The 25,497-nt window shown below is 43.0% G+C and overlaps 1 protein-coding gene and 1 pseudogene across 2 annotated transcripts; both read left to right on the top strand.

Annotated features, from left to right (window-relative positions):
- The first annotated feature begins 9,527 nt into the window (after window positions 1–9,527).
- LOC311487433 (nuclear factor 7, ovary-like) lies at window positions 9,528–10,954 on the top strand. The gene has a single exon (XM_084543700.1). The coding sequence runs from the start codon at window positions 9,543–9,545 to the stop codon at window positions 10,908–10,910; it is 1,368 nt and encodes a 455-aa protein (XP_084399826.1). The 5' UTR covers window positions 9,528–9,542; the 3' UTR covers window positions 10,911–10,954.
- Window positions 10,955–10,980: 26 nt separating this feature from the next.
- LOC311486863 lies at window positions 10,981–20,493 on the top strand (annotated as a pseudogene). The gene is made up of 3 exons (XR_014699921.1): window positions 10,981–11,814; window positions 11,923–13,313; window positions 18,784–20,493. The product of XR_014699921.1 is annotated as an uncharacterized misc_RNA (transcript).
- Window positions 20,494–25,497: the final 5,004 nt, after the last annotated feature.

The following is a 25,497-nucleotide window of genomic DNA, read 5'->3' as shown; positions in this document are numbered from 1 at the left end:
GTGTCATATTATATGTTATATGTTATATGTGATGTGTGATATATGTATGAGACTGTGATGTTAACATCAATGCTGCTGTCTTTTATGGAATGGAATGACGTGTGAAGAAGAATATCCTTTATAGGACAATAAAGAGAAGAACATGGGGTCCTGCAGCAGATAGTCTGACCCCCACTCAGCACTGACATCAACACCGTCAATACAAGCAGCCAAGTATCAAACCAAGACACAAATACAACCGGAAAATCTGTCCAATACAAAGTCAAAACTGGCCAGAAATCTGTCCCTAACCCTCTAAAAACAGTCCCAAACATCAGAGCAAAATATAATCTGGTCTAAAACTGGGTCTAAACCAGTTTGAAAATCTATCCAAAACCAACCTTAGAGTCAGACTGATAAAGAAATGTAAAACTTATCTGAAACAACTCACAACCAGAGTCTAAACCAGTCTAAAACCAAGACTAAAACCAGTCCGAAGCACAATCTGAAAAACGGATCAAAACCAAGCCCCAACAGTCTAAACATCAAGTCCCGAACCGAAACTCAAATCAATATAAAATGTATCTGAAATGATTTAAAATCAGTCCTCAGCCAAGTCCAACCAACGTCCATCACTGACTCCAACAACAAGACTGAAACCAGTCTAACATCTGTCCAAAACCAAGACTTAAAACCAAGTCTTAAATCAGTCCCAGGGCGTAAAGTAAGATAAAAGTCCAAATCACAGTTTGTCCAAAATCTGTCCACAACCGAGTACAACCCAAGTCCATCACCAAGAATAAACTTGGTCCAAAATCAAGACTAAATCTAAAACTAGCACACAGTCTGAAACAGGTCTCAGGTCAGAGCCTAGTTTTAAAATAATCTGGATTATGTGAAGCGTCAGAAGATGCTGAGACAGTCTGACTGTTTTAAATGCTTTAAATGATCCTGAGCAGCTTCAGGTTGTTAACTGCTCTTATTTGAACTGGTTTGTGGGTTTGAACAACGTTTCATTTAACATCAGTGAAACTCTTCTCCATTAAACCTGTGAAAATTAGAATTCACCTGAAGACGAATGGATGTGGAAAATGAGAGCCGAGGTTTGATGTGAACTGGACCAACACATGATCCTGGTCTAACTGCGGACTCTTTCTACTCCTGTGATCTCCTGTTCTCCCTGATTTCTCTCTCTCTCCTATTTTCCAAACTTTTCTGCCCTTCCTTCTTTCCTCATTTTCCTCCTCTTCTTTCGTTAACCCCCCCTCCACCTCTTTTCCAGAGTGTCTCAGCAGTGAGTGCCTCGTTAATAATTCATGCCGTCTCTAATCTTAAATTGTAAATAGTTAATCAGGAGCAGGGCGGGTTGACACCTCCTTTAAACTCATCGCTGCGCAGCAGATCTGCCGGTCCTCTGATTCTGTCTCTCTCTCTCAGATTGACGTGACTCGTCCTGTTTCCCTCTGAGCTGCATTTATTGTTTGATTTCATGACGGTGTTCTACATCCGTTAGTTGCTGATCCTCTGTCTGTGTCTGTCTCTTAAACCTCATCTCTCCTCCTACCACCAGGTTGGCTCCTCAGATAATAATAATAATAAAAAATAAATTTATAAGCAGGGGTATGTGGAAATATGCAGTATATGTGTTACAGTATAAAACATACACTGTAAAACATTTCAAGTCAATAAAACTTAGAAACCAAAGTTCACCTGCTGCCTCAAACTCAACCTGAAGAAAACTCTGGTTCACCTCAAACAGCTCAGTTACAACTAATAATAATAATAATTATAATTATCTATTTCTTGTTTCAGAAACTTATTATTAGGTCACATTATCCACTGAAGAAAACTCATTTTATCTTGTCTAATGAACTCACATGTCTTCTCCTCACATTTCCACGTTCAGATCAGTTTAACTAAATTCCTATCAGCTGTCATGTTAAGTTGACAGCACTAATGTTCTTGTTTCTACTTTGATTTCTCAAGTTTTAAAGTTCATGTAAACTTCTGATGGTTCAACCAGCATCTGGACAGTATTTTATTTCATTTATTCCGTTTAGAGAGGAGGACATTTAAGACAATTCAAGTTGATGCACCAAAAACATTTTTTTTTTTTCACTTTAGAATTCATTCCTGGCAGGAAACAGCTTCTAAAATCCACCATCTACACCATTTACATTTATGGTGACGTTGTATCACTGAGGTTGTGGAGCCTTGTTTCAAAGGTGTCTCCATTTTATAGTAACAGTGCCTCTATATATCCCAGTATTCAAATCATATCACTCTTCCTCCTCCTCCTCCATCAAAACTCACAACAAGTCCAGATGAACGGATTACTTTACGTTTAAGTTTAGAAAACGTATTAAATTGAGTTCAGTATCAAGAACTTGTCATGACTGTTGGAGTTAAAGAGAAGAAAGACGGTCACATAACTTAACGGGGCTCTAATCTTTTACAGTGTGGACATGACCTATATAGTATACATAGCTAAATATGTTAATATACAAATATACTGAAGTACATGAGATTATACTGTACTAAATATACAGTGTTAATACTGTAAAAAGTATCTGAGATTGTATATAACTTATTATTCTGTATATAAATATATAGTAGCAGATATAAGTAGCAGCAAAGCAACCACAATGTTTGATAGGAGCAGATTTAACTGAAACAAGTCCACAGATGAGGAGGAGGAGGAGAAGCAGTGGGTGGTGGAAATGCTCCGGGCCATAACAGGAACACATTCATAGAGACTAGAGATTAAAAAATAAAAATAAGAAAATGTCTGAATATGCAGACGATACGCTCCTGTACTTTATAAAGTCAGACGGAGACGCTCTACTTAAAGTCCTAAAAGACAATGGAGGCGTTTCGGGCTATGAGCCTATTTCATAAAAGAAGCTGGAAGGAGAGCTCCGGGGGCTGGAAATAAAACGTCGGATTACAGATACCAGTCTGTTAGAACATGAACCCACCTCCTTCCTCTGTGGAGCTTATGGTTTTAAAAGAAAGTCACTTAGTTTGATGTTTAAACTGTGAATGAATATAATCTACACATAATAATAACACTGTCTAATAATAGTTACTGTCGTATGTGGACTATAGATCATCTCCTCCCTTGAGAAGATTGTTGAACTATAAATTATTATCAACCAAATGCTAAAACAACTTGGTTCCCTCAGTCTAGGAGGAACTTCATCTTCTCCAAAGTACTGAAGGCGAAGGAATTCATCCTTCACTGGTTTAAATCACTGAACATTCACATGTCAACAGATTCCTCCAGGAAACATTAGACCTGAGTTGTTTCTACATTCGACTCTGAAACAGAACCTTCCACGGTTGAACCTGGATATATAAAGACAACGCTGTCATTCTAACACCAGCCAGAGGGAAACTCTGGATCCCAGAATCAAACAAGCTGAGCTCTGCTCCTCTTTTATTAAATTACTGAGCTCTGCATGCTTTCATTCCTCGAGTCCCGTCTCTCTTGTTCCTCCGTGTTTGAATGTCAGCATGAATCTCTGAATCACCTATTTGCTCAATATCTCAGCTGCATCTAGAAATCTATTTGTTTCACCTCTCGCTCTACAGCACACTCCGACTCCAAATATATTTCACGGCCAACAGAGGAAGCAAAAGCCGCTGCTAGAGAGTGATGCCCTCGATCAGCCGAGACTGTGTTTCCCCCAGACAGCCTGACATTTACATTTTAAGGCATCTACCTGGCGGCTGCAGAAGAATCTACACACAGACACATATCACACATTACATTATACCAGCTGTTTAGGTCTGATACTCACATATTCATGGTGCCCAGAGGATGAATTTTAATGACCTGAATATCAAATGTTAGCGAGGCGGAGGAGATTCGAGAGTCTACTAGGGCCCAAGCAAAATCAAGGATGCCTTTCATAATCATTAACTTAAAAATGATCTGACAACAAATTGTGAACTTTTGTTAAAATGCACTTTTGTTTTTATCAGCCCTTTGGAAGGTTCATGACCTGCCTGGAACCAGGAAGTCAAAGTTGTCCAGGTCTGATAACTTAAAGCAGAGTTGACCTTTTATTGGAACAACACTCTGAACAGAGTCCGTGTCAGCCCATTAGGACTTCCTACTGCAAAACGTTTGCAGTCACAAGATGTGACAGTTCATTCTTAAAGTCCCTCCTCCTGTATTTACCGCATTGACATTAGAGCGGAAAAAGATCAGATAACACGGTGCTCTTGACCCAGACGGGACGGACGGGAGATAAAGAAAGATGAGCAGAGAGATGTGGACGTGAAAAATGAAAGCAGCTCTTTAATGCTGAGCTTCTCGTAGGCGTCATTGGCTTCACGAGTTCAACTTAATTGAACGAAGCCTTTTTAATAAGAAGGGCGAGTTTAATAACCTCAGTGATGTTTAGTCGTGAAACATGAGGGACGATTTAGTCTCTCACTGATGAACAGCTTTACAGTGTGAATCACATCTACATCAGTGTTTATAGAGTTCATTGTCAATGGAATCAATGAAAAGCTCAAAATAACTTCAAATACACAAAGGCACTGGATCAGAAGTCTCTACATTTCTTTTTTAGCCCGTTCCTCAGAACAGAACCACTTCAGTTCTGAGATGTTGGTGGGTTTCCTCACATCAACTGCTTGCTTCAGGTCCTTCCACAACATTTCTATTGGATTAAGGTCAAGACTTTGACTTGGCCGCTCCTAAACATTCATCTTGTTCTTCTTTAACCGTTCTTTTGTAGAACCACTTGTGTTCTTGGTTCTCATTGTCTTGCTGCATGACCCAGTTTCTCTTCACATTCAGCTCATGGACAGATTTCCTGACATTTTCTTTTAGAGTTCACTGGTAGAATTCAGAATTCATTGGTCCATCAATGAGGACAAGCCATCCTGGTCCAGATGCAGCAGAACAGGCCCAAACCAGGACATTAGCACCCCCATGTTTGATGGAGGGATGAGGTTCTGATGCTGGAATGATGCAGTGTTGTTTCATCTCATTTAAAGCAAACTATTCCACTTTGGTCTCATCTGTCCACTAAACATTGTCCCAGTAGTCTTCTGGCTTGTCCACATGATGTTTAGAAATGTTCTTCTTGGAGAGCAGTGTCTTTGTCCATCACACCATGGTTGTTCAGTGGATTCATCAACATTAACATCAGCCAATGAGAGAGAGGCCTTTAGCTGCTTAGATGTTCCCCTGGGTTCCTTTGGGACCTCTCAGACTATTATGGAGTGATCTTTGTTGGCGGACCACTCCTGTGGAGGGGAACAGTCGTCTTCAATCTGTCTGACTGTGGATTATTTGTGGGTTCCAAACTCTTTAGAGATGGTTCTGGAACCTTTTCCAGCCTGATGAGCAACAAAAACTCTTTCTCTGAGCTCCTCAGAAAGCTCCTTTGTCCACAAACATGTGTTGTGAAGATCAGACTGAGACAAATCCCTGATTTATTGAAACTAAACCAGGACCTGAACCACACCTGAGTCTCATTACATTGATGGAGACACTGTCCTGTTAGCGGTGTTAACAAAACCACTATTTTGGTTGAAGCTGTCCCAGCTTTGTTGTATAGGTGACCGTACTATGAAAATAAATGCATCTTATGTTAGGGCTCCTGTTTCACATGTTCACTGAAGCAGCAAAGGAAAAATCTAGACATTTTATTTACAATGACACATTTCTGAATTGAAGTAAACACGGTAGTGAAGCACAAATCCATTGTTTTTTAAAAAGATTTCTAAAGAAGTAACTGGAAGTGTCTGACCTTTCCCGTCGTCTACAGGGACGACGCCAACAAACAAAATCACTTAAAAGAACACAGTAAAAGTTCTAAGCCTAAAACTCAACATCTGGACTCTGCAGCAGATTAGCCGAAAAAAAAAAAAAAAACCTGAAGCTGGTGAGCATTTAGTTTTTATCTTCTCCCACTAAAACCCAACCTGACGTCTGCCTGCACAGCTTTTCAGGTCTAAGCTGCAGAGTGTCTCTGCTGATGCAGGAATTTTAGATCTGACTTTGCTCCAAATCTCCGCGACCCACAACTCAGACCAACACACACACACACACACACACACAGATCAGTGTTAGAAATGGTCTGACTGACTGTACAGGTCCAGGTGTAATTACTCCAGTCACCTCTAGGTGGAGATCTGTCACCACTGAAGCCTGGGTGTGTTTCACTGGCGACAAACACAGATTCATGTTTCATTCTCTCCTCTGCAGCTTTTTAAACATGTGTTTGTGGAGAGTTCATTAAAAAAACCAAAGCACTGAGAATATGAATAGAATTTTAATTGATTAGCCTGATTAACCTCTAGAGTTTTATTATTTCCACAGGCAGCCAGAAACCTGACGCTCTACCACTCAAATGTCTGATAATAAACTGATGATTAAGTCATTTTTAAAGTTTGTCTCCAGTCTTGAGGATTCATCATTTTTTATGACAGTAAACTCAACATTGAGATTTTCTCTTTTTGTCAGAGAAAACAAAACGCAACTCCTTAATTTCACAACATTTTAGAAAATAATGTTTCATGAATCCAGCCTTGTTCTGACGCACAAAAAATTAGCTGAACCGAAAATAAAACGGTTCATTATATAAAACTAGGTTCTGCCAGAGAGAAAACAGAGGATGGATTTATAAATTTTGACTTAAAGTCACATGTTTTGTGAATCTAGAGAAGGCTTATGACCGTGTCCCCAGGGGCATCCTGTGGGGGTTGCTCCGGGAGTAAGGGGCCATCCACGCCATTCAGTCCCTGTACTAAAGGAGTGCGAGTTTGGTCCGTGTAGCCGGTCGGACCTGTTCCCAGTGAGGGCTGGACTCCGCCAGGGCTGCCCTTTGTCACCGGTTCTGTTCATAGTTTTTAGCCGGGTGGGGGAGGGTGTCGGGTTCGGCAATCGAAGGATCTCGTCCCTGCTTTTTGCGGATGACGTGGTCCTCTCAGCTTCATCGAACAACGACCTCTAGCTCTTGCTGGGGTGGTTCTCAGCCGAGTGTGAAGCAGCTGGGATGAAGATCTGCACCTCCAAGTCTGAGGCCATGGTGCTCAGTCGGAAAAGGGTGGATTGCCCACTCCGGGTTGGGGAGGAGGTCCTGCCTCAAGTGGAGGAGTTCAAGTATCTCGGGGTCTTGTTCACGAGTGAGGGTAGGAGGGAGCGGGAGATCGACAGGCGGATCGGGGCGGCATCTGCAGTGATGCAGGATGCTTAACTGGTCGGTCGTGGTGAAGAGAGAGCTAAGCTGAAAGGCGAAGCTCTCAATTTACCGGTCGATCTACGTTCCAACCCTCACCTATGGTCATGAACTTTGGGTAATGACCGAAAGAACAAGATCGCGAATACAAGCGGCAGAAATGAGTTTCCTTCATAGGGTGGCCGGGCTCAGCCTTAGAGATAGGGTAAGGAGCTCAGAGTAGAACAGCTGCTCCTCCACGTCGAGAGGAGTCAGTTGAGGAATTATATCTCTCGTCTGGCCTGGGAACCCCTGGGGGTTCCTCCGGAGGAGCTGGCTGAAGTGGCTGGGGAGAGGGCTGTCTGGGCTTCTCTACTGAAGCTGCTGCCCCTGCGACCCGGACCCGGATAAGCGGAAGTAGACAACAACGACGACTTACGGTAATAAAAAATAATTACTAAAATAATTATTTACAGGTGTCTGTGTATGCAATATGAATTTTTATGTTTATGACTCACATTATTTTCTCAGTTGCTCAAATATCTGACAAACAATGTAAAATGGACCATTTGGGTTTAGTCGCCTGCATGGCCAAATCTAAATTTGCTGGAGCAAAGCATTACTAGGTAGACGTCTCCTCAGAAAGTTTCTCTTTTCAAACAAGAGAGACTGAAGCTGCATCATTCAAACACAAGGATGCATTTTTAAAACCAGACCATTATTGATCCTCTTTAGGACAAATTCAGGTTGGCACAGCATTAGAAAAAGATACAGAAGAAAAGTAAAGAAACCAGTATCTGCAGTGTTGTCAAATAAATCGGACCATATGCAGCCTGCACAATAAATATGAAAATCAACAGAGGATAAATTGTTCAGTAGCTATGGAAGGACAGATGAAATAAATCAGTGTCTCGAGCTCCAGCGCTGTCTAGTTTCAGCTCGGTTGTTGGGTTTCTGATGCTTCATGTCTACGTGAAAGTGTTCCATCGTGTTCATTCACTCATCGAGTGTTGAGTTGACCCGTTCTCAGAGACAACGGGTTTTGATCCGAGTAAACTTGTCTTTGAAATGTTTGAAACGCAGTAAATCTGCTGTAACACTGGACAAAAGAGGGGCTGCCATGGTAACCTCGGCCTGACGGAGGACAGACGTATGAGTCGCTGACAAGCTGCCACCAAAGAAACAACTTCAGAGCGGCGCTGAAAGGCCTTAGAATGAAAGAGAACGTGAAGAGAACGTCTCTGATTAGAGCTCACTGCAGAGCTGCTTTTGGAGCAATGAACTACAGATTGTCGTCTTTTTTCCCCACAGAGATAACGGTGGAGTGATGTTTTAGCTAGCTAGTTATTTACATTAATGAACTGACAATCTTACATCTACTCGTTTAGTAGCTTTCAAACAGACAAGCAGTTATTTTGATATTTCTATCGCTTCATGGAGCAGTTGTCAGTGGCAACTGTGAATCTCCATGATGTCACATCCTGTTCTTATAGCATCAAATAACTTCAACGAAGCGTGTACTTTAGTGTCTTAGTTTGGCCCAAGTTCCACCCACTAACACAGAGGAGGCGGAGCTTATTTGACTGATACTGACGTCAGCCACCACATCTCAGAACTGAAGTGGTTCTGTTCTGAGGAATGGGCTAAAATTCCTCCAAGCTGCTGTAGACCACTGATCAGCAGTTACCAGAAACATTTAGTGACAAGGAGGTCACAGCAGATACTGGAAACAAGGAGGACATGATGTGAACACATGATTCATTATCTTTACTTAACAAAATACACAAGTATAATATTTCTGTTTCATGTGTTGATTGGGTTCTCTTTGTCTGACTTGTGTGAAAATCTGTTGACGTTTTAATTTTTATGAAGAAATTTTGAAGGACACATCTTTTAAACAACACTATTTCTATCAATATACACATAAACAGACTGGAGCAACTCACTCCACAACTAAAATACCTTCAACTGATGCTTCCTCTAAGATTAAATACTTTGGACTGAAACACTCCCCTGGCCAACAGGTCAAGCTACCTTTATCAGAGGAGCTCTGGTAAAGCTCCGCCCCCTCACCTGATTTATCTGGGACAAACCAGGAAACAGTTTATTTTTGTGTGAGACTAAAGAGAGACACAGACGATCAGATTCACCTTCAGAACAAACTAACACCTTCCTCTGAGTGAGTCCAGCTACAGGAGAGAAAAGTGGAAAACTACAACACTGCTGCTTCAAGCTGCTGACTCTCCACACACTGAAGGTGAGTTTGACCAAAAACAGGACTCAAAGTCAAAGGAAGTTTCAGGGAAGTTAGTAGAAGATGGAGGAGAGCCATGACTGACTGGACTTTGTGTCTGCTGTGTTTCAGCTTCACTCAGAGACTAAATGGCTTCCAGATCAGAGGAGGATCTCTGCTGTCAGGTCTGTCAGGAGGTCTTCAGAGATCCTGTTCTTCTGTCATGTAGCCACAGCTTCTGTAAAGTCTGTCTGAAGAACTGGTGGAGAGACAAACCAACACACCAGTGTCCAGTTTGTATGAGAAGATCTTCAAAGACTGATCTACCTTCAAACTTGGTGTTGAGGAACCTGTGTGAGTCCTTCTTACAGGAGAGAGATCAGAGATCTCCAGAGTCTCTCTGCAGTCTGCACTCTGAGAAACTCAGACTCTTCTGTCTGGACCATCAGCAGCCAGTGTGTCTCGTCTGCAGAGATTCAAAAAAACACTCCAACCACAGATTCAGTCCCATCGATGAAGCTGCAACAGAACTCAAGAAGAACCTTCAGGAAACTCTGGAGCCCTTAAAGGTGAAGTTAAAGGTTTGTGAAGAAGTTAAAGTGAAGTTTGATGAAACAGAAAAACACATCAAGGTCCAGGCCCGACACACAGAGAGGCAGATTAAGGAGCAGTTCAAGAAGCTTCACCAGTTTCTAGCAGAGGAAGAGGAGGCCAGGATGGCTGCACTGAGGGAGGAGGAGGAGCAGAAGAGTCAGATGATGAAGGAGAAGATGGAGACTCTGAGCAGAGAGATAGCAGCTCTTTCAGACACAGTCAGAACCACAGAGGAGGAGCTGAGAGCTGAAGACGTCTCATTCCTGAACAACTACAAGGCTGCAGTGGAAAGAGTCCAGCGCTGCCCCCTGCTGGATGATCCACAGCTGCCCTCAGGAGCTCTGATAGACCAGGCCAAACATCTGGGCAACCTGACCTTCAAGATCTGGAACAACATGAAGGACATGGTCTCCTACACTCCTGTCATTCTGGATCCAAACACTGCTCATCCAAGACTGATCCTGTCTGAAGATCTGACCAGTGTGAGAGGAGGAGATGAACAACATCTTCCTGATAATCCAGAGAGGATTGATTCTTACTGGTCTGTCCTGGGCTCTGAGGGCTTTAACTCAGGGACTCACAGCTGGGATGTTGAGGCTGGAGATAACACATGGTGGAGACTGGGTGTGTCAGCAGAGTCTGTCCAGAGGAAGGGACGCATACAGTCTGGATTGTGGGGGATAATGTTCTATGGAGGTACATACTCAGTATTGTCACCAGCATCTTCCACCGTTCTCTCAGTAAAGAAGAAGTTTCAGAGGATCAGAGTGAATCTGGACTGGAACAGAGGAAATCTGTCATTCTCTGATCTTGATACTAACAAACACATACACACCATCACACACACTTTCACTGAGAGGATGTTTCCATACATTAACACTGGGGATAAAGTGAAGATACTACCAGTGAATCAGATCAGTTAGAGATAAACAGGATGATTATAAATGTGTATTGGGCTGTAACAACTAATCAATGTCAGTGATTATATAAATTGTAGTTTTGTCGTCATGGTGTTGGGTCAGTACGTCACTGCAACCAATGAAAACACATTTAATATCTGGTGGTGGAAGTAGATCATTGTGTTTAGAGTTTAAGACATGTTGAAGCTAGAGATGATAACTTTCTTTATAAAAGGACCTGAAGCAAGCAGTTGATGTGAGGAAACCCACCAACATCTCAGAACTGAAGTGGTTCTGTTCTGAGGAATGGGCTAAAATTCCTCCAAGCTGCTGTAGACCACTGATCAGCTGTTACCAGAAACATTTAGTGACAAGGAGGTCACAGCAGATACTGGAAACAAGGAGGAAATGATGTGAACACATGATTAATTATCTTTACAAAACAAATACACAAGTATAATATTTTTGTTTCATGTGTTGATTGGGTTCTCTTTGTCTGACTTGTGTGAAAATCTGTTGATGTTTTAATTTTTCATGAAGATATTTTAAAGAACACAAAATCTTTTAAACAACAATATTTATAGCAATATACACATAAACAGAGTGGAGCAACTCACTCCACAACTTAAATGCCTTTAACTGACGCTCCCGCTAAGATTAAATAGTTTGGACTGAACCACTTCCCTGACTAACAGGTCCAACTACATTTATCAGAGGAGTTCTGGTAAAGCTCCGCCCCCTCACCTGATTTACCTGAGACAAACCAGGAAACAGTTTATTATTGTGTGAGACTAAAGAGAGACACAGACGATCAGATTCACCTTCAGACTAAACTAACACCTTCCTCTGAGTGAGTCCAGCTACAGGAGAGAAAAGTGGAAAACTACAACACTGCTGCTTCAAGCTGCTGACTCTCCACACACTGAAGGTGAGTTTGACCAAAAACAGGACTCAAAGTCAAAGGAAGTTTCAGGGAAGTTAGTAGAAGATGGAGGAGAGCCATGACTGACTGTACTTTGTGTCTGCTGTGTTTCAGCTTCACTCAGAGACTAAATGGCTTCCAGATCAGAGGAGGATCTCTGCTGTCCGGTCTGTCAGGAGGTCTTCAGAGATCCTGTTGTTCTGTCATGTAGCCACAGCTTCTGTAAAGTCTGTCTGAAGAACTGGTGGAGGGCGAAACCAACACGCCAGTGTCCACTTTGTAAGAGAAGATCTTCTAGAGATGATCCACCTTTAAACTTGGTGTTGAGGAACCTGTGTGAGTCCTTCTTACAGGAGAGAGATCAGAGATCTCCAGAGTCTCTCTGCAGTCTGCACTCTGAGAAATTCAAACTCTTCTGTCTGGACCATCAGCAGCCAGTGTGTCTCGTCTGCAGAGATTCAAAAAAACACTTCAACCACAGATTCAGACCCATCGATGAAGTTGCAACAGAACTCAAGAAGTACTTTCAGGAAACTCTGGAGATCTTAAAGGAGAAGTTAAAGGTTTGTGAAGAAGTTAAAGTGAAGTTTGATGAAACAGAAACACACATCAAGGTCCAGGCCCGACACACAGAGAGGCAGATAAAGGAGCAGTTCAAGAAGCTCCACCAGTTTCTAGCAGAGGAAGAGGAGTCCAGGATGGCTGCACTGAGGGAGGAAGAGGAGCAGAAGAGTCAGGTGATGAAGGAGAAGATGGAGACTCTGAGCAGAGAGATAGCAGCTCTTTCAGACACAGTCAGAGCCACAGAGGAGGAGCTGAGAGCTGAAGACGTCTCATTCCTGAACAACTACAAGGCTGCAGTGGAAAGAGTCCAGCGCTGCCCCCTGCTGGATGATCCACAGCTGTCCTCAGGAGCTCTGATAGACCAGGCCAAACATCTGGGCAACCTGACCTTCAACATCTGGAACAACATGAAGGACATGGCCTCCTACACCCCTGTCATTCTGGATCCAAACACTGCTTATCCAGGACTGATCCTGTCTGAAGATCTGACCAGTGTGAGACGAGGAGGTGACCAACATCTTCCTGATAATCCAGAGAGGTTTGATTATAGCTGTTCTGTCCTGGGCTCTGAGGGCTTTAACTCAGGGACTCACAGCTGGGATGTTGAGGTTGGAGATAACACATGGTGGAGACTGGGTGTGTTGGCAGAGTCTGTCCAGAGGAAGGGACGCATACGATCTGGATTGTGGACAATAATGTTCTATAAAGGCAAATACTCGACATATTCACTATCGGCTCCTCCAACTGATCTCCCAGTAAAGAAGAAGCTCCAGAGGATCAGAGTGAATCTGGACTGGAACAGAGGAAATCTGTTGTTCTCTGATCTTGAAACTAATATACACATACACACCTTCAGACACACTTTCACTCAGAGGATGTTTCTATTCATTGGAACCAGGGATAAACTCCCAGTGAAGATATTACCAGTGAATCAGATCAGTTGGAGATAAACATTATGTTGGGACCTGAACCTGGTGGTGAGCTATGGAAGCTCACCATGCATAACCAAGTTTACCACATGTCTTGGAAACAAAGGGAAGCACCAGAACTCTAAGTCCCACAATCCTCCAGTTGTGAAAACTGACCAAGCAGTTCACTGGCTGACAGTGGCATGTGACCTCTGAGGTCATCAGGTCATATAACATGCGCTGTTTGGCCTTTGTTCTCTCTCTTACCCTCCGACTCTCTTCCCCACTACAACTCCACACCTCCACGTGGAGACCCCCAGCTGCTCGGCTGCAGCTGGGTGCCAGGTAGTCTGCTAACAAAGAGCAACTACTTCCAGGCCTGTTCTCCTTACAGCAGCGAAGCGAGATCCTGCTGAGGAATCTGCACCACCTCTTTTAGCCAACAAACAGAAGGTTTGTAGGCTAAAACCCCAACCAACAGGAGCAACGGCTAGTTAGCACCGAGCTGCTAACAAGCCACTTCAAAGGACTCAAGGAGCGGCCGGTTTCCCTCCAACGTCTGCCATTAGGAACACCCAGCAAGGACTTCAACTTTTCCCAGTTTGGCTTTCCACCAGGAACCGCCAGCCACAGGAGCAACACACCAGAAACTGACTTTCCACCAAATCTGGTAGTATGACCTGGGCCTAGTTAAGCTAAGATAAGCTAAGCATAGAACTTAAACTTTGATTTAATGTGATATTTGTTTTATTGAGTTGTTTAGTATAGTGACTTGATGTTAGTTTAGATTAAGCAACACATAGACTCTTATCACATTCCACGTATCTACTAGCCAGCACATGGTCTGAGTGTCCCTACTCAGCAGCCATTGTTTCCTTTGTGTTCAAGACCTCAAGGCCCCAGCGGCCATCTTGGCACGCCCACAACCGGCGGCCATCTTGGCACACCCACAACCAGCGGCCATCTTGGCACGCCCACAACCGGCGGCCATCTTGACACACACACACACACACACACACACACACACGTACAGAGTACACTGTAGTTAGATTGTATGTTTACTTTTATTCTTGTTAATAAATGTCTTTTAAACATACCTGTCTGTTTAATATTGCACAAGAGTGAATACTGCCAACCTCTACACTGTCAAGAACTCCAAATTCCTTCAACTTTAACTAGTTGTTAACGTGGTAATTTTGGTTATAGTTATTAAGTTAATTATTAATCCGAAATCCAAATTGACAATTTAGTATAATTTATGAGACTGACTTGATTGATTGGCTATCTTTTCCCTTCCTAGAAGGGTGGTGCCCCGAGGTGATCTAGTAATTCAGATCCAATTATTTAATAATAAATAATTATTTTTGATAATTATGAATTATTCATGATAGCCAAACCCCAATATTGAGTGCCTTAGTACCCAGGCCCAACATAAATGGTGCCCCATGTGAGGCAAAGTACTGTTGGCAATTATTCATAATTGTGCAATATTAATTTCAGCATAATTCTGGCCAAGGCAAAAAAAATTTTTGAACAACTTTTAGACTTGCCAGAAGTCTTAACGTTCAATCGCACTTGTCTACCACAGGAGTAGATGTCCAGTTGTACTAACAAACAGGTGCAGTGTGGTGATAATTTATGAAATTCATAAATTGATAAATTATTAATAATTCGTTATTAATAACTACCGTTTTCAGTCCCATAGTGGTACATTAAGAGTTGCTTTTGCTGCTAGCTAATACAAGTTGAACCTACTTTTCGTAGTAAGAATTTCTGCATTCGAATACCAAGTATTCATGCAATCCAGTCAAGCTGTTTCCTGGTAATTTAAGTGCTCCCCTGTTGAATTAAACCACAGCGTGCCACCGGCCCTGTGTGAAAGAACTTGTGCCGGCTGTTACTGCCATGCATTTCAGCCTAAGTAAGATAAGGAGTCTGAGATAGAGCCACAGTGTGCTACCAGCCCTGTGAAACATAAAGTTATATATTTAGCTGTTACTGCCATGCATTCCAGTCTAAGTTAACTTTAAGAATCACGTCTCTAACTGTTACTGCCCTGCATTTCAGTTATTGTATGTTGAGTTTTGGTGAGTAAATTTGCATTTACTGTGTTACCAAATTTGTTGTGCCCGCTAGAGCCACTAGATGGTGCCATAGCTACCTTTTTAGCCTTAGAAGCTAGATAGCTACTTAGTATAGCATTGCTAACCCCATTGCTTTGTTGTTGTTGTTTTTGACACCTTACCTCTATCCCACGTAACAATGGAGAACCCCTGTGTAGAGGAATTCATGTCTTCCCTTGCACAGAGCCTAATCCCAGGCTACCCTGAATTCATTAGCAAGTTGAATTTCAGTGAGTGCAGGGATGAGATAGATTCTCTGCTGAAGGACAGGTTTAATGCACAGACTGCATCCAAGGGCCCATTGTTAAGATGTTTGCTTCTGAACTTTCACAGGCAATCCAGCCAAGCCTTTCAGAGCAAAGCAGCCTTAGAAAAGGAGGTAGAGTCCCTTAAAGCGCAAACTGCTTGTCTCCTCCATGAGGTACAAATGGCCAATAAGAAAGCTATGCGCTACTTAGCAGACCTGCACTCAGCAGAGTCCCATCTTTGTGCACACAAAGAGGTATTGTTAAGGCTTAAATCAGGCTGTCTTTCCCCACCACCCTCATTAAGCCAATGTGATTCTGGTTACTCCGATTCACACTCCTCCTGTAGTGAAAGGTTAACGTCCCCTACAGTTAGAAAATGGGAACAATTTCCAGCTGACCCTAAGTTCCTGGGAATGGAGTCAGGTCCTCAACCTGCTCTGAGAGACCGAGGTAACAATTACCTGACGTCCCATCTCTCTGACATAGACCGTGAAGAGATATGTAGTTTATCCTCCAGAAGATATTCTGCCCAATCTTCTTTTCAGTCTATGATGCATGACACTTCCATCCATGCCCATCTCTCCGAAGGGGGGACTACAACACCACAGGTTTGCTCAGCCCCCGCCTTTCCACCAGAGATAACTGTTGCACGTGATGCACCTGCCCGGACACCACAGTGTCCCCGCTTTAAAGTGCTTGAGTTCCTTGCCAAGGACATTGAACATTTTGATCCAGACAGCTGTGATCATAACGTTGACAATTACGTTAGGGATTTAGACCACGCCCTACTTGATTTGCCCCATGCAACCCAAAGGGAGAAGGTTAAACTTGTATGGAAAACAAGCTCTAAAGCTGTCCATAAGTTTATCCAGTCACAACCTCCCACAGTCAGAGATGACTACACAGAGCTCCGTCAAGCACTGCTAGAAGAATTCTCTTCTACTTCTGATGAGACCGGCTCAATGGTTGCAGCCCTCCAAATTAAACAGACCTGTCATGAGCATCCTAGAGATTATTACAAACATTTGAGACATGTACTTTCAGGGCAAGAATGCACCAGGCTTAGAAGAAAACTCCACCTTCAAGTCTTTATTCTTGCAGAACCTTCACCCATGTGTACGCACTCACGTTGTACTCATGACACGCCAAAGTGACCCCTCGATGCAGGACATCAGGAAGATGACACAGGTGGCTTGGGAAACTGTTGTCACTTTCAAAGCAAGAGGGAAGACTCACAAGCGAGTTTCAAGAGGGAAGACTGTTGAGCCCTCCAGCTCAACCACCAAGGCATCATCCCAATCTACCACCTTAAAACATCACCCTCACAACAGACCAAAGGGGGGTGATAAAGGGCCACACAGGGACACTGAGCGTAGCCGCCACGTCCGCCAACTTCCCAGAGATAGGCATTCACAGTGACAACGCCTCTGAATACCTCTTTGCCTCTGGCTACACCGAGCATTACAGTCCTGAGCCACGAGTTCGGAAAAACTTAAGGCACCTCAGATTCAGAGTTCCTTCTTCACAGTGATAACAGTCCATCCCTGTACTGCCAGTAGGTACTAAGTACTTTACTTTCTTTGCAGTTAAGTAGGCAAACTTGTTGATTTGTTAGCAACAGCAGCACCTCCATAGTTTTCAACTCACTAATAGTCACACCTGCCACTATTAGCTGAGAAAAGCCTAAATTCTGATTGGACCCAGACCCACTGTCTAACTTTGCAAATACACCTGTACCAACTCCTCGGTAGTATTTTGCTAGTCATAGATGTCCTTATCCAACGCAAATGTTAGGACACATTCTAACAATGATACAGCCATTGACAACCAAAATTTTAAAATGTGATGACATCCTTCCGCAGCAACATCTGCATGAAGGACAAAATTGTTATTTCTGTTAAGATCAGACCGAGTACTGCATTGAATAATAATTGTTCTAATAGGATCCAATGAGTAAACCACAAAACTCTTGGACGTTGGAAATGGTTTTATCATTGTAGGTGCCACTCTCTTTCTGCATCTTACCCTAACAATTTACATCACCGACATTGTTCATTTTCTCACGCTGTTGTTAACGCTGTTAGTAAATGTCAGTGTGCTTATGTGTACAATAATGTACAACAATTATACTGTGTATTGGGCTGTAACAACTAATCAATGTCAGTGATCATATAAATTGTAGTTTTGTCGTCATGGTGTTGGGTCAGTACGTCACTGCAACCAATGAAAACACATTTAATATCTGGTGGTGGAAGTAGATCATTGTGTTTAGAGTTTAAGACGTGTTGAAGCTAGAGATGATAACTTTCTTTATAAAAGGACCTGAAGCAAGCAGTTGATGTGAGGAAACCCACCAACATCTCAGAACTGAAGTGGTTCTGTTCTGAGGAATGGGCTAAAATTCCTCCAAGCTGCTGTAGACCACTGATCAGCAGTTACCAGAAACATTTAGTGACAAGGAGGTCACAGCAGATACTGGAGACAAGGAGGACATGCTATGAACACATGATTCATTTTCTTCAAACACAAGTATAATATTTCTGTTTCATGTGTTGATTGGGTTCTCTTTGTCTGACTTGTGTGAAAATCTGTTGATGTCTTAATTTTTATGAAGAAATTTTGAAGGACACAAAATATTTTGAAACAACACTATTTCTATCAATATACACATAGCACAGAGTAGAGCAACTAATTCCACAACTTAAAAATTATCTTCTGACGCTCCCTCTAAGATAAAATACTTTGGACTGAAACACTCCCCTGACTAACAGATCAAAGTTCTACATTTAGGAGAGGAGTTCAGCTAAAGCTCCGCCCCCTCACCTGATTTACCTGAGACAAACCAGGAAACAGTTTATTATTGTGTGAGACTAAAGAGAGACACAGACGATCAGATTCACCTTCAGACCAAACTAACACCTTCCTCTGAGTGAGTCCAGCTACAGGAGAGAAAAGTGGAAAACTACAACACTGCTGCTTCAAGCTGCTGACTCTCCACACACTGAAGGTGAGTTTGACCAAAAACAGGACTCAAAGTCAAAGGAAGTTTCAGGGAAGTTAGTAGAAGATGGAGGAGAGCCATGACTGACTGGACTTTGTGTCTGCTGTGTTTCAGCTTCACTCAGAGACTAAATGGCTTCCAGATCAGAGAAGGATCTCTGCTGTCCGGTCTGTCAGGACGTCTTCAGAGATCCTGTTCTTCTGTCATGTAGCCACAGCTTCTGTAAAGTCTGTCTGAAGAACTGGTGGAGAGATAAACCAACACACCAGTGTCCAGTTTGTATGAGAAGATCTTCAAGAGATGATCCACCTTCAAACTTGGTGTTGAGGAACCTGTGTGAGTCCTTCTTACAGGAGAGAGATCAGAGATCTCCAGAGTCTCTCTGCAGTCTGCACTCTGAGAAACTCAGACTCTTCTGTCTGGACCATCAGCAGCCAGTGTGTGTCATCTGCAGAGATTCAAAAAAAACACTCCAACCACAGATTCAGACCCATTGATGAAGCTGCACAACAGCACAAGAAGAACCTTCAGGAAACCCTGGAGCCCTTAAAGAAGAAGTTAAAGGTTTGTGAAGAAGTTAAAGTGAAGTTTGATGAAACAGAAAAACACATCAAGGTCCAGGCCAGACACACAGAGAGGCAGATTAAGGAGCAGCTCAAGAAGCTTCACCAGTTTCTAGCAGAGAAAGAGGAGGCCAGGATGGCTGCACTGAGGGAGGAGGAGGAGCAGAAGAGTCAGATGATGAAGGAGAAGATGGAGACTCTGAGCAGAGAGATAGCAGCTCTTTCAGACACAGTCAGAGCCACAGAGAAGGAGCTGAGAGCTGAAGACGTCTCATTCCTGAACAACTACAAGGCTGCAGTGGAAAGAGTCCAGCGCTGCCCCCTGCTGGATGATCCACAGCTGCCCTCAGGAGCTCTGATAGACCAGGCCAAACATCTGGGCAACCTGACCTTCAACATCTGGAACAAGATGAAGGACATGGTCTCCTACACTCCTGTCATTCTGGATCCAAACACTGCTTATCCAACACTGATCCTGTCTGAAGATCTGACCAGTGTGAGACGAGGAGATAGACAACATCTTCCTGATAATCCAGAGAGGTTTGATTCTCACTGTTCTGTCCTGGGATCTGAGGGCTTTAACTCAGGGACTCACAGCTGGGATGTTGAGGTTGGAGATAACACATGGTGGTTATTGGGTGTGATAGCAGAGTCTGTCCAGAGGAAGGAACGCATACGTTCTGGATTGTGGGGAATATGGTTCGATGAAGGTAAATACTCAACACATTCACCATCAGCTCCTCCCACTGATCTCTCAGTGAAGAAGAAGCTCCAGAGGATCAGAGTGAATCTGGACTGGAACAGAGGAAATCTGTCGTTCTCTGATCTTGATACTAACAAACACATACACACCTTCACACACACTTTCACTGAGAGGATGTTTCCATTCATTTTACTCATGGATAAACTCCCAGTGAAGATACTACCAGTGAATCAGATCAGTTCATCAATGTCAGTGATCATATAAATTGTAGTTTTGTCTTCATGGTGTTGGGTCAGTACGTCACTGCAACCAATGAAAACACATTTAATATCTGGTGGTGGAAGTAGATCATTGTGTTTAGAGTTTAAGACATCTTGAAGCTAGAGATGATAACTTTCTTTATAAAAGGACCTGAAGCAAGCAGTTGATGTGAGGAAACCCACCAACATCTCAGAACTGAAGTGGTTCTGTTCTGAGGAATGAGCTAAAATTCCTCCAAGCTGCTGTAGACCACTGATCAGCAGTTACCAGAAACATTTAGTTACCAGGAGGTTACAGCAGATACTGGAAACAAGGAGGAAATGATATGAACACATGATTCATTATCTTTAATAAATAAAAACAATTATAATATTTCTGTTTTATGTGTTTGATTGTGGTCTCTCTCTTTTTTATGCAGAAATATAGAAACTTCTGAACGGTGCAAATACTTTTAAACAAACTACATCTGATCAGATCAGTTAATTCTGTATCCATGGAAACAGGTCATCTCTGATCAGCTTGAACAGATATTCTCAGTATTTATGTTTTCACACACTATAAGCTGCAACATTTCATTTACACACCTGTGACCTTCAGTTACAGCGCGGCCTCTTTAACCACTCGCCCCGCTGACAAACGCTGCATATCATCAGAAATGATTCAGCTGTGTTTCTAAAGCAATCATTTATTCTGCATCATTACCTCTGTGTAACACTGAGACATGCTCTGAAGGACCTATGGACGATTCTAGGGCATTCATAACAGCACCACGTCCCATCTATTATCCCAGAGTAAATCACACAGGGGAAATGCCATCTAAAATCCACTTTGCGTTAATAATATTTGTGGAAAGCACTGAGGGTGTGGAGGATGAGTGCTTGGGCGTGCAAGGTGTGTCTGCCCTCAGAGACGCCGACAGGCTGCAGAGTGACGTCAGCGTAAAGATGCAGTCGGCTGAAAGAGCAGAATCATGGACTCGTTTCTGGAAGACGAAGAATTAGTTGCTCCTGTGATCTGGTGTAGAAGTTAGATAGACCTTCTGTTCTTCAAGACAAGAAATAATTACGAATGTATTAGTTAAATGAATCTAAAGTATCTGCTCATAGAACCAGTAAATGTGTGTCTCCTCCAAGAAGGCCCAGATTTGTCCAAACTAGAGTTTCAGACTAAAACCAAGTAGATTTGTGTTGATCCAAGGAGAATGTGACCAGAACAGTTTAGTCAGTAGCAATAGTTTCTACTTTCCAGTCAGTACTGTCATTGCTCTGGACTGGATTTCATCTCCAACTGACAATAAAACAATGAATTCCATTTGGTCATTATTTTATAGTTTTTGGGGCCAAAAGAAGTAAAACCATGTTAAATTTAATCTGGACTCAATCCCGATACAACCTTCAAGTGTGAATGGAGTTTTCAGTGAGAACAGTTCCCCAACGCAGTCTCTGGCTGAGGAAGGTGAAGATCACTGGAAGACTGATTCTCCTGTGAAAATATCAGCCGTGTTTGTTCATCACCTCTTCCAGGAAGTTTCCCAGACGAGGTCAGGGCTGACGAGAGGGGCCAGAGAATCCAAATGAAAGCTGAAACGTCATAAAAACAGCTCAGGATTTCACTGCAAATGGTAGCCGGGTGTAGTTTTAATTCAACCAGGTTTTCCTACACAAACACGATCTCAGTGTTTGATGCCAGACTACAAACTACTTCTTCTTCTGCTATTGCTGCCGTCAGCTTCCACACAGGAAGAGACCATCATTGATGTGTCGACCAGAGACCATGAACGCTGTTCCAGCGACGATTGGAGGAAAAAAACCTTTGGAGACGTGAAGTGGGCAGAGTTGAACTAACCGTCCCTGTGCTTTAAATTCAACCCTCCTCCTCCATCTCCTTCACCTCCACCACCACCAGTGTCTAGACAGGGGGGGGGGGACCTCTCCTCCAATACTCGCTCCATGCTTAAATACACAAGGCAATTATACAAGGTGGTTACCAAGGCAACCAGAGCTTGGGACGTCCACTAGGGACCAACTGTCAGCTCCAAAGACAATGAGACGAGGTTTATACACTACATCAGAGTTGGAGGGTAGTACTGAATATCTGTTATCATTGACTCACAGGAATAAAAGCTCACCAGCATTTTTTTGGGTTAAAGTCAGGAAGGACATTATTTTGACACAGAGGGACGGCAATGAACGTTAATGATCAGACTCTGTTGTGTTTGATTGTCCTGAGCTGCAAACATCACCTGTACCGATTAGTCAACTTCACTGCTGTACCATGACTCTTTAAGCATCATGTGGACTAGTCACTGATCACGTGACCATAACAACATGGCCGCCTCCTAGAAGACAGGTGAGGAGCCCAGTGGGTCATCAGTTCATACTTCACTAAAGATGAAGCCCATACTACCGTGACATGTCAGTCCTGAAATACAACTAAAGTACTACTGCAACAAAGACATGCTAATGCTAACGCTAGCAGAGGAACGGTCCAAATCCTCTGGACAGCAGTCAGTTAACAACTTGACCAAACGTCCTGTGGTAACAGAGAGAAGGAGGCTGCACATCAACTATTTGACAAAGTTATTAGACCTTTAGCTGCTACACTATCCCATCTAACAACACGCTGTGGACTACTATTAAATGCTGCTGATGGTGCTGAGGTGCTGCATGTTTTTATACAGGCTATACATATCTGTAGAGCACAGTATTGATAAGCTCATGTTCAGTGACATTGTTGCTGTAGTTGTAGATTGTGTTTTTTGTCCTTGATGTCAGTGAATGCACCATGATAGAGATGGTAGTTATGGTAGAGAGTTTACAGTTTGTGTTCAAGCTTTGATAAACTTATAGAAAATCCTCCGTAGCTTCTTCAGCGTGAGGCGCTACAATATGTGTTCAGGTCAAGAATATATAGAGTTCATTAGTTTCTACTGTGTTTTAATGTGTGATATCATCGACTGGTTGACACTGACTTGATTTTCACCGCATATAAGTTGACTTTAAAAAATCATCAGTCGTTCATCTCCTACCTCACACTGACCTCCATATTGTTCAGGAGCATTTCATCAGATTGATTCATGTCCAGGTTTGGGTTTTGTGTTCTGAACACACCACTACAATATTCCCTCATGGAGGCAAATAATGAGAATAAATGGATAACAACATCCAGACAAACCTCCCCTCAAACGTTGCTCCCTCTAAAAAAAAAAATAAACTTGTAAGGTCAGGAAAAATTATGAAACTAAATATTGATTGTGTATGATGTGGAGGGTTTGCGCAGGTCGGGCCTGAAGCATGTTTACGAGCGGCGTTGAGTCGGCAGCCGGTCTCTGTAATGCAAATCAAATGAAACCGCTTCCCTCAGCAGAGAAGATGGAAGGTTACACATTCAGAGAGCGTTCGGCTCGCGTCTTCAAAGACGCACACACATCGCAAGATGCAAAGAAACACTTGCAGAGGAACACGCAGAGCGAGAGGGATGCTCATTTACCGACTCGCACACTCGGCTGACAAACAGAAAGCCGCGCACGCACACACTCCTGTGCACAAACACAACATGTGCTCTGCAAAAGCAAAGATGCTTCTGACTGTGTTAAACAAGCCCTTAAATCATCTCTGCCAAATGGATGGATCAGAGAAGAGAGAGGAGGAAGCGCTTTCCCTCGCAGGCAAACGCCATAATAAGTGTATTGTTTTTCAAAGTGAAAACCTTGAATCCAAGTCTCATCTCCCTGGAGATGCAAGAGGCTTACTCTTCTTGGCGATTTGCAATTTCAAATAAATTTCTACGGCTGTGAGTGTGTGTGCATCTGCATAGGAAATGAATGTGAGGGACGGATTCTCAGAGAAAAAGAAGCGGAGCGACGGAGGCAGGGGAGCATTGAGGAGAAGGAGACGACGGGAAAAAAGATGCAATTATATTCTCTGCTTCATTTTAATGAAGTGCAAAAGTAATTCCCTCATGAAAGCTGCTGTAATTGCCCAAACAGTCTTATTATGTGACAATCATACTTAGAACAAAATGCAGTATGAAATTGCGAGAGATTGCAAATCAAGGGGAAAGAATTTCCCTTTTTTTTTTTTTTTTTTTTTTGGAAGAAGCCTGACAAGTGAAAATAATTAAAATACATTTTGTTTTTATTTTTGGAGCAGAATGTTTCTTTTTGTCGAGCTGTCCTTTCTCCTCGCCGTCTCGTTGGGAATGAAACAGACGATTATACGGCGGCGAGAGATTTGGCTCGTGTTCCCCCCCCCCGACTCTAATCCGGACTTTAAGACGAAGATCCGCTATTTGTCCAGTTTTAAGCAACAGTCTGATATTCAGAAACTCAAAGACGGCAGTTGTGTTTAATTGGACTCTTTGGACGCGTTTCATTTTAACGCCGGAGGTCACGGCAGCTTTTGACTGGACGTGACAAATCCTGACTCAAAGAGGCCGAATACTTAACGCTCTGACGCCAACGGTTTCATATTTGACCCCAAATGAGTCTCTGAGACTCTCTGCTCCTCATCATCAATTAAAATATGTACACAGTTTGATCATGGTCATCTGCCCCCTGGTGGATTCATCCAGGCTCTGCAGCCACTAGCTTTTGGAAGCCATTTCCAAAATGGCCGCCTTCACAGATGTTCTCAGTTTGTTTGGAGGGAAATCTTTGCTAATCTTGAGAGGATGTCATTTATACCTGCATCAAAGCCAGTTCTACCAACTTAAATGTAAGAGCTGAGCTGTCTCAGAGTTCAACTCGTCTCGTTTTAAGGACTAATCAACTATTAAATGTCCACAAACTCTTCAGCATCAGTCTCTGTAGCAGCTCAGAGTTTTCACTTTTGCGATTGTTGAGATTTTGGAGACTCTGCCGTCCCTCACCTTCCTCCTCTAGTTGTAATTCAGTTTGTGATCTCCTCCATTCCTCAGAGTGACTCCCAGCGGCCCTCGGTGAAGACGTACCTGTTGAGTTTCAGCTGTAGATTATACTTGTAGGTTAAGAGAGCAATTACTGACGATGATTAAATGTGATGGGGAGATTATTCAAGTCCCCTCGTGCCCCTCACTTAAAATTCAACATTTTCGCGGCGCCGCTGCTTTCTGCCCTGTGGAGTCGGTTGTTAGAGGAGAAATCATTTCCCTCTTTTCGCTGATGGATTTCTCGGTGCATTATTGTCTGAACGCTGGCGGAGGACGGCGGCGCTGCTAACGGGAAGTGCTTCCTCTTTGACTGATGCCAAAAACTGTTCCTCATTGATGTTTGAAATGGCTGAAAGATTTTCTGCAATCAGACTTCATTCAGGCTGCTCCGACAGGAAGAGAAAGTCACG

This window comes from Chelon labrosus (assembly GCF_963514085.1).
Source record: "Chelon labrosus genome assembly, chromosome: 4".
Lineage (NCBI taxonomy): Eukaryota > Metazoa > Chordata > Actinopteri > Mugiliformes > Mugilidae > Chelon > Chelon labrosus.
The sequence above is the reverse complement of the archived record's forward strand: the minus strand, read 5'-3'. Positions and strand labels throughout refer to the sequence as shown.